Raw genomic sequence first — 12,329 nt, 5'->3', positions numbered from 1 at the left:
CTGGCAGCACAACCGGTGTGGGAAAATGTGACAAGACATGGCGTGGTCCAAATCAGCTGGTACAAAAAGATAATGTAAAGCCCATGGATGTCCACTTCAGCTTCCCCTACACCACACAGCATGATACTATATACTAGACATTATAAATATGTAACTTCAAAACGAAGAGCGCAAGTGGCTAACAGCCACCACACATACTTTATTTTCTTGAGACAAGGTCTCAGTATGTAGCCCTGGCTTGCCTGATACTTGCTATTTAGACCAGGGTGGCCTTGAAGGCAGAGGTCTACCTCTTTCTGATGGGATTAATGACATATTCCAACACACCCAGCAGTCCTTACATTTAAAAAGAAGCAAATAGAAAATAAACCAAAGTGTTACATGCCAGCAAGTATTTATTATTATTCATAAGTGGTCAAAAGACTTACAAGGCTCATTATTATAACCACATGTATGAAATATCACTTAGTGACAGAGTGAAAGAGATAGATATGTGTATTTGTATTAAAAAAATACACACAGGCACACACTCTCAAGTTTTGCCACATGGAGCTATGAAGGAGGCATCAGGCTATACAAGTTTGGATATACATAACACATTAAAGAATCAAGCATAAAAACCACACTTAAAGTTGCAAAAATAAAGTTTCCTTCTCTTCAAGCATTTGATCTGGGCTCAAGCAAAGCCAATAATGAACACCGATGATTTCCATATGATTCTACACACAGTGAAACTGTCAATACACAAAAGTCAACAAACAAAAGCAACAAAAGAGCACGTTATAGGAATGAACAATGCATTTCATCCAAAGTCTAACAGTCTGTTTCAGCCCAGCTCTTGGACAGTAAAAATCATAATTTTTATTACTTGAACAGCAAGGTAAGCCAGAACAAGATAGTCAACAGAAAATCATGACTGCAAACAAGGTGTTGCTGCCCTTGTTTCACTGTGTGTAGCATCATATGGAAATCATCTGAGTCCATTATTGGCTTTGCTTGAGCCCAGATCAAATGCTTGAAGAAAAGGAAACGTTATTTTTGCAACTTTAAGTGTGGTCCAACATTCCCCTAGTGCAACAGCATCATTTACCTGAAAGATCATGAGTCATAATTAAGGAGTACTCATACAAAACTATTTCCTTTATTCTTGAAAAAGTGCCGCAGACTATACTTTTCATTTAAAAAAATATACAACACATGAACTAATGAAAGACGGTCTGGGTCTGTCTCCATCTCTTGTCAATAAGGAAAGGCCAGAGTGACTCCTTGACTCCAATTCGAAATGGCGTCCACTGGCCAATGCTTAAGGTCTCCAATTTGGAGCAGTCGAGCTGAGCATTTTGGGGGTGTTGTGCTCCTATGACAGGGCTGTCAGTAATCTGTAAAGAAAAACAAAACAACTCATGAGTAAAGAAAGTAGCATCCTGAGGCTTGACAACTTTATTTCAACTTTCCCTTAGTGCAAAAAACCCAACAACCAAACAAAAAAACACTGATCTTTTCAGAGCTACAAAAAGCAAGCATGCTGCTACCAAGACAATACCAGAAAGAAGAAGAAGAAGAAAAAAAAAGAGGGCTGGAAAGAAGGCTCTGAGGTTAAGAGCACCATCTCCTCTAAAGGTCCTGACCTTAATTCCCAGCAACCACATTGTGGCTCACAACCATTTACAATGAGATCTGGTGCCCTCTTCGGGCATGCAGGCACACATGTGGGCCAGAATACTGTATAAATAATAAATGAAATAAAATAAAAATCTTTAAAAAAGAAAAAAAACAAAGAAAAAGAAGAAGAAGAATGGTGGTGGTGTGTGTGTCCCCATGTGCACACTCATATGCGAGACTGTGGATGGGCTGAGGCTGTCAGGCTTTGCACAGGTTACCTCCTCCAGCTAGCTCACCAGCCCCACCCATACTTCTCTACAAACTTCACCAATACTCTGACTTCTTTAGGGATAACTTACGGCCAAATACTGTCAAGATTCAAACCAAGTTCACTCTGATCCAAAACAGAAGTCTTGTCAACAATACACAACAGCTTTAAGAAGTCAGAAAAGAGGTGTCCAGACTTACAGGTCGCAAGTGGCTGCTGGGAAGGTTGAAGGCGTCTGCAATTGCACACGCCATTTTGTACTTGGTCATCTGCTCATTGCCAGACCAGTGAAAGGTCCCCTTAATGGATGGATCCTACCAACAAAGGAAAAAAAATTTTTTTCCCAAATTTCTGGTCCCAAATGGCTAAGATTTGACAAGAAAGTTAATTTTAAAGATCCAAAAATCAAAATGCAAACCTACCTTTTCTTGAATACCTAAAAACAAATGTCTACAAATATTCCAATACTAGAAGTAATCCATAGAAATAAGATCTTTTTTTTCAAATAAGAATACAAATGGCTCCAATTTATAGTGACTAACTTTAACAAACATTTTAAATTATTCTAAGCTAAAATGAAAGCTTAACATAGTTTCAAGACAGGATCTTCCTCAGCCAAGGCTGTCTGTCCCTTAAGGGAAAAGGTGGCTGACACTCATCTCCAGCTTGTCTTTCTCCTCCCCACCTCTGTCATCAGCTCGGGGGTTATAGGCTGAGCAGCTCAGTAACACTCACCAGTAACCCTAGCAGTTGTCAAGGCCACTCTGGGCAACAAAGTGAGGCTCTGCTTCAAGAAACCAGAAACAATGAACTAATTAAATATAAATACTATTTTTGTTTGTTGTGTTTCTTTTGAGACAGAGTTTCTCTGTGCAACAAAGCCCTGGCTGTCCTGGACTTTCTTCGCAGACCAGGGTAGCCTTGAACTCACAGAGATCTGCCAGCTTCTGCTGGGATTCACCACACCTGGCTAGCTAAAAAGTACCCCCCACCCCAGCCCATACAGGGTTTCTCTGTGTAGCAGCACCAGCTGTGCTAGACTCACTCTGTAGACCAGGCTGGCCTAGAACTTACTCTACCTGCCTCTGCCTCCCAAATGCTGGGATTAAAGGCATGTGCCAGCACTGCCCAGCCATTTCTAATCAATTTTTAAAAACGAACCCTAGAATGGTGCATGGTTAATCAGTTGGGACTTGAATCTCAACAGTAGGGAGGTAATGGTAGGATCTCAGTGTTTGAATTTATTTCTTGCATACTACAGACTTTCATGAACACAGCCTCTACTCTGTATAAACTGCTTTTGTTTGGTTTCCTACTTTTAAAACACATTTAATTTTCAGTCTGTGATAACCTGTGTACACACATGTAAGTTCAAGCATAGAAAAGAAAAGCACAACTTTCACTAAGACAGAAGTCAGGTCTATCCTCGCAGGACTCACCAGCATCCCCTTCTCTGCCAGCTGCCGGCACACACTGGCTACATCGTTCACATGTGTGGGGAACCTCTGCTGCCAGTGGCCCATGTTCGCTGACTTGTTGTTGAACTGCACCTTGTCGAACATAACAGTCACAGCATTTTCCTCCAGCTTCTCCACTTCCCCATAGAGAATGGGAATTCTCAGGACAGCAGCTCCTAGGGACAATACATGTAGCTATTTTATGGCTGGCTCTTTCCCAGCTTTGGGCATAAAGAGATTGTGTGGATTTAAACAATGGGAAAGTAGAACCTTGGCTTTTAATAAAAATATACCAGGATGGGTTGTGGCTTATAGCGGAATGAACTTAAAGGTGATCATGAATATTTTAAGTGTCTATTATTACATACAGAATTTTTTAAATCTAATTTGTCATTATGCCCATTAAAAATAGATCTGTCTAGACAACCAAATAAAATCAGCACTCCTGACTGAAGGTCAAATGAGGACAATAGCACTGAAGACAATTCAGGACCAACTTGGAAGCCATCTGCATATGCGTGCGACATCAAGAGTACCACAGTGTAAGGCTTGCTGTTGACTGTGGTAACCATGCTGTGGTTATGGAAACAACACCACTGTACCTAGAAGATATACAACCAAGTGTCTGGAGACTCTACTAATCATCAGTGAATGTGTCCAAGCACACACACACAAAAGTGCCAAACCGTATCAACTGAGGGCTAGGGTGGAGTGCTCTGCTTTTTACAACCATGGACAAAGTTCAGTACTGCATTTGAGCCTGACGCATCAAAACAGAAGGATGCAGGAGCTCTTCTACAGAAAGAAGGCTTTTTTTTTTTTAACGCAAGAGGAACAGAGAAAGAGCTAAACGGGTGTTAAAAGTTGGAGGGCTGGAGTCTAGAACTCACATGATGGCCAACAACTATTTATAACTCCAGTTGCAGGAGCTGTAGAGAGGGCTCAGCGGTTAAGGGCACTGGTTGCTCAACCAGAGGACTTTGGTTGGATTCCCAGCACCCACATGGCAGCTCACAACTCTCTGTAACTCCACCTCCCAGGCATCTGACACCCTTTCTGGCTTCTGCAGGCCCTACATGCATGTGTTGCACAGATATACATATAAGCAGGCAAACGCCCATACACAAAAATAAATAAAAATAAACCAGAGAGACGAGGGGTTGGGGTGGGGGCGGAAAATATGCCCCACAGCCAATTTTATCAACAGTTGCTCAAGGAGGCATAATCTTAAGAATCGTTTTCAAAGTTGAATGTGTAACATCTGGTATGCTTCAAATACAATGTCCTGGCCAATCACAGACTCAATGCATTACACTCTTTGGACATGCGTCCTGAAATCAGGTTTCCCCAGTGCTTCTAGTGCTCATGCTCCTAGGTGTACAGTTTTAGAAGAGCCAAAGCTAAAATTTGATGACAAGGAAAACAAAATCTCCATTTTTCTCCAACATTTCTTGGATCATGGCAAACAGGTTACTGAAATTCCTGTGGTCATAATTTTTCAGCATTAAAGTAGCAATATTTTTTTTTTCAGTCCCAGATAACACCCAAACATTTGATGGCGAGTATGACCAGGAAAGCACTACATAAACACAAGCTGTGCCAAACTACCAGGCTGGGGGCCCAGGTTGGAACACATACCCAGCACCATTGCAAAAGAAATACACTCTGCATTGCTGGTGCTCAGTAGGCTACAGCTGTCCAGCACAACTTTGGGAGAGCAAGCACACTTTCCGTATAATCCGGACAACTAATAGAACATTCACACAGTTCCAAACATACAAACCCATACCTGAAAATCATGAATGAGGTGATGAACTGCTTCAGCATCCAACAGGTTCACTTGCTCAAATTTTGGTCTTGCTTTTCAAAAGCCACTGCCAATGGCATGCCAGTTACTCTGCTGAAACTCTTTGTAAACTGCTCTGCCAAGAAGCCCGGTGGCGCCTGTAACTGGGACCCGACAACTGGGGATGTTTTTCTCCTCCTGGAAGTAGAAACGGGGAAAGCCACACTTTGAAAACAATTCTCCTAAAGAAGTGAGAGCTGCCAATACTGTGTACCAAATACCTGAAATCTAAGTTTTTTTAAATTAATGTCATATACCTAAAAGTCAGTTTTAATGCTAGATTAATCAGTCAAACTACACTAACAAACTGCATGACTTAATGAGTTTGTTTTTAATTATTTTATTTTACACGTCTGAGTATTTTGCCTGCATGCATGTGTGCGCACTGCCTCAGTTGCCCAGGGAGATCAGAAGAGGGTATAAAATCTCCCAGAACTGGAGTTACAGATAGTGAGCCAGCAAGTAGGTGCTGGGACCTGAGCCCGGGTCCTCTGCAAATCAACAAAGTACTCTTAACCATAGAGCCATCATTCCAGCCCCCACTTAGGAAGTTTTAATACTCAGTCTCATTGGGGCTAGAGAGATTCTTTCATGGTTAAGAACACAAAGTCCTTTTGCAGAAGATGGGCATTGTGTGGCTTACAACTACCTCTAACTCAAACTCCAGATCTGATGCCTTCTTCTGGCCTGAGGGTCCTGCATTTACATGTACACACCCACAGCTACATATAAACACAATTTAAAAAAATAGCCGGCAGAAGAAATGGCTTAATGGTTAGGAACACCGAGTGCTCTTCCAGAGGACCTGGGTTTGACTCCTAGCACACACATGGCAACTAACAACTGTCCATAACTCCTGTTTCAGAGGATTTAATATCCTCGTCTCACCTCTGTGGGCACCATGCATCATGTATGTAGTACACAGACACACAGGTGAAACATTCATGTATATTTTTAAAAGTTTACTTTTATATATATATCTATATCTCCTTTTTGTTTTTTGAAGACAGAGTTCCCTGTGTAGCCTTGGCTGTCCTGGACTCCCTTTGTAGACCAGGCTTGCCTCAAATTCACAGCGATCACCCTGCCTCTGCCTCCCAAGTGCTGGGCTTAAAAGCGTTCACCACCATCACCTGGCAAAAATAAAATTTTCATAATCAAAAAAAGACGCCCAAGATAAAATCACAACTAACTTTCGCATTTGATTTAGATTTCATTTTAATAATGGAAGTTATTTTTGCTTTTATGAGTAGCAGAGTAGCCAACAGGAGTTTCACATCTTCAAACACACTATGAAAATGCACAAGGCTCAGATGTGATGTCACAAATTGATGGGTTTGAAAATCTGTCAGCATTTCAAAGGAGTTTATTTGGAATAAAGTCAATTTAGTCCTTGGAACACATACTTTCTAAATTTGAACAAACTAATATGTCTGCCTGTCAGCACTAAATTTACTTACACAGAATACTAATGACTAATAAGATACAGATAGCATAAAATCTGTGTTGCTATTAAAAATGTGTTTGCTGATTTTTTAAAAAGTTATTGCTTAACGAATTATTAGATGTCTGTATATGTAAGATAAAGTTTAGAAAAATCCTTTCCTGCCAAATTCTCAAGTAAAGTCAACTTTTCCTTTTTTAAATAGAACGTTTTCAGCTAGCAGGCTGTCACCCACCTGTAAAGCCAGCATGAACTCCGTGGTTGGAACTCTCATTAGAGTTTATCACGAGGTGCTAGTCCTGTTAGTCACCTGGTTCTGAGCTGGCAAACAAAGCCATGCAATAGCCAAAGGCATTTTTGATCTCTGACTTCAAGTAAATGATTTAGTAGACACACATACTTGACTTAAGAACAGCAAGATCAAGTGCCTCTAGCAGATTCAAAAGCTGAAATCAAAAGGGGTGTACATATGGAGGGGAGAGCTGCTTACAAAAAAATGTTAAGGATTTTAATTCAACCAATTTCAAAACATGTTTTTAAAAATTAAAGAAATTTCATGTGGCATCTGTGACATCACTTGACTCTAAGCCAGACAATTTATGAAAATGAAAACCTGAGCCAGCAAAGTAGTTTCTTTGAACTTTGGCAAAAAAATAACTCTCCAGGGCTGGAGAGAGGGCTGCTCCTCAAAAGGCCCTGAGTTCAATTCCCAGAAACGACAAGATGGTTCACAACCATCTATAATGAGATCTGGTGCCCTCTTCTAACGTGCAGGCATACATGCAGGCAAAAACTAAATACATAGTAAATAAATCCTTTAAAAAAGGAAAGAGAGTAACTGTCCAAAGGCTTAAATGTAAAGCAGGTGTGCTGCTGAGGGCCTCTGTAATCCCTGCACTCAGGGGACAGAAGCAGGAGGATATCAGCACACTAAGCAAAACCCAGTCTACACAGAGAATTCCAGGCCACACAGGCCCATAAAGCAAGACCATAAAACACAAAAACCATACTTGTATACATACATAAATCTGAAATGAAAGAGGTCAAAACATACTAAGTCCTGTATAGACTCAGAAAACCCTGTGCATGTGATAAATACCATGAAGGTGCCTGGGAAGATACTATAAAAGAAAACTATGGCGAGGTGGCTCAGAGGTTATGAGCAGTCGCTACTCTTCTGGAGTACCCTGGTTTGAATCCTAACATGAACATGGCATCTCACAATCATCTGTACACCAGTTTCTGGGGAGACATCACTCTCTTTGGATCTCCAGGAGTACTGCATACATATGGTAAACAAACATGTATATATACAGGCAAAACAACCATACATGTGAAAGTTTTAAATAAAAGTATGTTGCTCTTGCAGACAATCAGAACTGAGTTGTCAGCATGCACACTAGGCAGCTCCCAGCTCCCTGTATGGCCAGCTCTAATGAGATTGATGCTGCTTTTTGGCCCCAGTGGGTACTGGACTAAAGGCACACAACTAGACACCTAGCATGCACACAAACTTTTTTTCTTAAAGAAACTGGAAAGTTCACATGTGTAGTGTGTTCCCAAAATTCCATTGCTAGCACTGGTCATCTGATGCAAGGGGATCCTGAGTTTAAGACCAGCCCTGGGTATAGAGATCTGTCTCAAAAAAGAAGAAGAAGAAGAAGAAGAAGAAGAAGAAGAAGAAGAAGAAGAAGAAGAAGAAGAAGAAGAAAGAAGAAGAAGAAAGAAGAAGAAGAAGAAGAAGAAGAAGAAGAAGAAGAAGAAGAAGAAGAAGAAAAGTTTTCCACACACTTTCTACCTCTGTAATATCCTTGTAATATCCTCAGAACTGAACCAGGCATAGTGGTACATACCTGTAATCCCAGCACTCCAGAGGCAGAGGCAGAGACAGAGGGAGAGGCAGGTGGATTGCTGTGAGTCCAGGCAAACCAAGGCTACACTGAAAAACCCTGTTTTGAAAAACAGGGAAAAAAGAAAAAGAGAAGAAAGAAAGAAGATATCCAGACTGCTTAAGTAGGAATTGGATTCAGATGGGAACAGGGTGACTGACTCCCAGTCTCCCTTGTACCCATAGGCAGTATTCATAACAGGAACCGGTAGGGGCTGCCCCTCTAACATTAACTCTGCCAATTCTCAGCAAGCAGCAGGAGTGAATGTTACCTGCACAGGTTGAGAGCGCAGCAAGTGCAAGCAAATCATAGCTCTCTGTACTGTTTGTTGCAGTTTTGCTTTTTTGAAACATGGTTTCACTATACAGACTTGGCTTGCCTGGAAATCATCCTGCCTCAGCTTTGCAGTGTGCACAAGCCTTTGGGGCTGGCTAGATAGCTCAGAGGTTCAGAGCATGGTCCGTTCTTCCAAACGTCCTGACTTCAGTTCCCAGCAACCATATGGTGGCTCACAACCATTTATAATGAGATCTGATGCCCTCTTCTGATGAGCAGGCACACATGCGGGCAGAATACTGTGTAAATAATAAAAAAATCTTTTTAAAAAAATACTGGGTGTGGTGACACCAGTAATCCCAGTCCACTGGAGGCAGAGGCAGGCAAATATGCAGATTTGAAGCCAGACCCTGTTTAAAAAACAAACAAACAAACAACAAAAACATCTTAAAAGCCATCCCGAAGCCAGGCATGGTGGTGCATGCCTTTAATCCCATCACTGGGGGAAGCAGAGGCAGGCAGATCTCTGAGTTTGAGGCCAGCCTGGTCTATAAATCGACAGTGAGACAGCCAACCCTACAGAGAAACCTGTCTCAAAGAACCAAAAGAGAAAATAAATTAAAAAAAAAACTATCCACCACTACCAACTTCCTGAGTGCTGAGATTATTGGCACATGAGTTAGTGCACCTGATATGCTTTACTACTTTCCACTTTTCTTTTACTGAACTGTGGAAACATTAGGCTTACATGCATACATGCATCTGTGCATGCACAAACAGTTGGCACATGTTGTCAGCACTGTGGAGCTGCAAATAAATCTGAACTTTATCTAAGGTCCAGTCATTTGGAGATCATATTGAATGTACATAACCCAAACATAATCATTTTGCATTAATATCTGGACATGGTGGCCCGCGCCTTTTAATCCCAGCACTCTGGGAGGCAGAAGCAGAGGAATCTCTGTTGAGTCCAAGGCCAGCCTGGTCTACACAGTGAGTTCCAGGACAGTAAAGGGCTGCATAGAGAATCTGTTCTAGTTAGGATTACTATAGCTGTGATTAAATACCACCACCACCTGCGCCTTTAATCCCAGCACTGGGGAGCCAGAGGCAAGTGGATCACTGTGCCTTTGAAGCCAGCCTGGTGAGTCCAGGACAGCCAAGGCTACACAGAGGAAACTCCGTCTCCAAAAACAAAAAACCACCATGACCAAAGCAAAGTTAGGGGTTAAGAGTTTATTTAGTTTATATTTCCACACCATTGTTCATCACTGAATGAAGTCAGAGCAGGAACCTGCAGGCAGGAGCTGACATGGGGCATGGAGAAGCACTGCCTACAAGCTAGCTCAGCAGCTCGATTTTCTTAAACTCAGGACCAACAACCCGGATGGTCCCATCCACAATGGGCTGGGGCCCCATGTCAACCACTAATTAAGAAAATGCTAACTAGGTGGCGGTGGTGTTCGCCTTTAATCCCAGCACTCAGAGAGGTAGAGACAAGTGGATTTGAGCTTGGAGCCAGCCTGGTCTACAAAGGGTACACAGAGAAACCCTGAAGGGGGGGAGGCGCATAAAAAAAGAAACAAGGAAAGAAAATGCCCAACAGGCTTAGCCGAAGTCCAATCTTATGGAGACATTTTCTCAATTGAGATTCCCTCCCCTTCAGCGACTCTAGCTTGTACAAACCCACATAAAATTAGCAAGCACATATCCTGCCTAAACAACCACAATTGGTCGTCTCCTATACTCCCTATATTTTCAGGACGCATTGGTTTGGGAACTAAGTCTTACCAACTGTGCAGAATACATTCTGTAGATCCCTAAGTGCTAAGAGGCTTGAAACAGGCATGGCGGACCTTATTTAGGAACAGGCAGAAGTTTACCAGATAGGCATCTTCCAAATTTCACCAGGCTCCCTCCCACCATACAAAATACAGTGGCTAAAAACACTTGGGGCCAAGGAATTCCTGCGCAACTCTTACAGAATAAATGCAAGACAAATGCCTGACCCTCTCTATGCCTGTTTTCCCACCCATGGGACTGAGCGTTAACAGCGTCCCATAGCTGGAAATACTGACATCTGTAAACTGCCTGAAGTAATGGGACTCTAAATGAGAGACGCATGGGAGAATAGCAAAATAAAAGGAAACAGAGGGTCCTAGAAATCTACAAGTAGAACAATATGATAGGCAGATTTGGGCCCAGGGGTCCCGCTCAAACTAAGGCACCAGCCAAGGACAATACAGGAGGTAAACTTTAAACCCCTCCCCAGATCTAGCCAATGGTCAGAATATTCTCCACAGTTGAGTGGAGAGTGTGATATGACTTTCTCACGTACTATGGTGCCTCACATTTGACCATGTCCCCTGGAGGGGGAGACCTGGTGGCACTCAGAGGAAGGACAGCAGGTAGCCAAGAAGAGACTTGATACCCTATGAGAATATATAGGGGGAGGTAATCCCCCTCAGGAACAGTCATAGGGGAGGGGAATAATGGGAAAATGGGGGGGGGGGAGAATGGGAGGATACAAGGGATGGGATAAACATTGAGATGTAACAAGAATAAATTAATAATAAAAAAAAAAGAAAACTATGAATTCACCAAATTGACACCTCCAACATCATCGTTAGTGAAAAGCCACCCTCCCTTCCCCCTTAAACATCCAGAAATACAAAGAAAAATGAATAGAGAACTCAAATGGAAACAAGCCCCCAGGGGCGGCAGGAGCCTCCACCCCACAGCTTCCTAGCTGCAGCGCCATCAACAAACTCCGAGGCGTCATCCGGGGCTCCACGCCCCATAGCTCACCTCCACCAGCCGGCAGCTGCTGGGGACAAAGTGGATGGAGAGTTCCTTCTCCTGGCCCACCATGCCCGCAATCTTAGTGCCGCCGCAGTTGCGCCATTCTGGGTCGCTTTTAAAGCAAGGCTGAGCCGACATTGGGTCTTGAATTGCTAGCTCTTACCTGCTCCATTTCCTCCGGCACTTCAGGCATGATTCCAGAACTATTTTGCGGAAAACGCGGCGAGAAGAACCTCAGTGTCTGACTTCTCTGGCCAGGTCTTTGTTCCCTCAGTCAGCACTGAGCGCATGGACGCCAAAAAAACCTGAGGCGCAGCTCCGCATGACCTTTTAAATTAGCATTTACATTCCAATCCTGGAATCTCGTGCAGCTTTCCACAGTGCAGTAAGCTGGCAGCTGATTCCTCCTACTAGTTTTAAAACTGCCCAATGAGAAGTTGCATGTTTAATTGCAAGTCAAGCGAGGATCCATGGCTACAATCCATGTCAGAACTAACTATAAAAACAAACCAAACAAGCCCTGCAATTCCTTGGTAAAACTAACTTGTTGATATTGTCTCTTGTAGCGATAATAGAGCGGACCAATGGTTGTCGATTCCTCTGGTGAAATATTCCATTCGTTTCACACCTTACAGTAACATAACCTTCAGTAAAATTCCCCTGTGCTTTTTTTTAAAATTTAACAATTTCAAAGGGCAATTAAAAAAATCTAGTTGTAGCTGGGCGTGGTGGCTCATGCCTTTAA

General features: G+C 42.5%; 1 protein-coding gene across 1 annotated transcript; it reads right to left on the bottom strand.

Annotated features, from left to right (window-relative positions):
- Window positions 1-1,061: 1,061 nt before the first annotated feature.
- Window positions 1,062-11,722, bottom strand: LOC127205763 (methionine adenosyltransferase 2 subunit beta-like). The gene is made up of 5 exons (XM_051165004.1): window positions 11,591-11,722; window positions 5,224-5,311; window positions 3,310-3,503; window positions 2,071-2,184; window positions 1,062-1,379 (listed from the first exon to the last, which is right to left on the bottom strand). Exons 1-5 carry the CDS (start codon window positions 11,720-11,722, stop codon window positions 1,203-1,205), a joined length of 705 nt encoding a protein of 234 aa, XP_051020961.1. The 3' UTR covers window positions 1,062-1,202.
- Window positions 11,723-12,329: the final 607 nt, after the last annotated feature.

Source organism: Acomys russatus, chromosome 2 (genome assembly GCF_903995435.1).
Source record: "Acomys russatus chromosome 2, mAcoRus1.1, whole genome shotgun sequence".
NCBI lineage: Eukaryota > Metazoa > Chordata > Mammalia > Rodentia > Muridae > Acomys > Acomys russatus.
The sequence above is the reverse complement of the archived record's forward strand: the minus strand, read 5'-3'. Positions and strand labels throughout refer to the sequence as shown.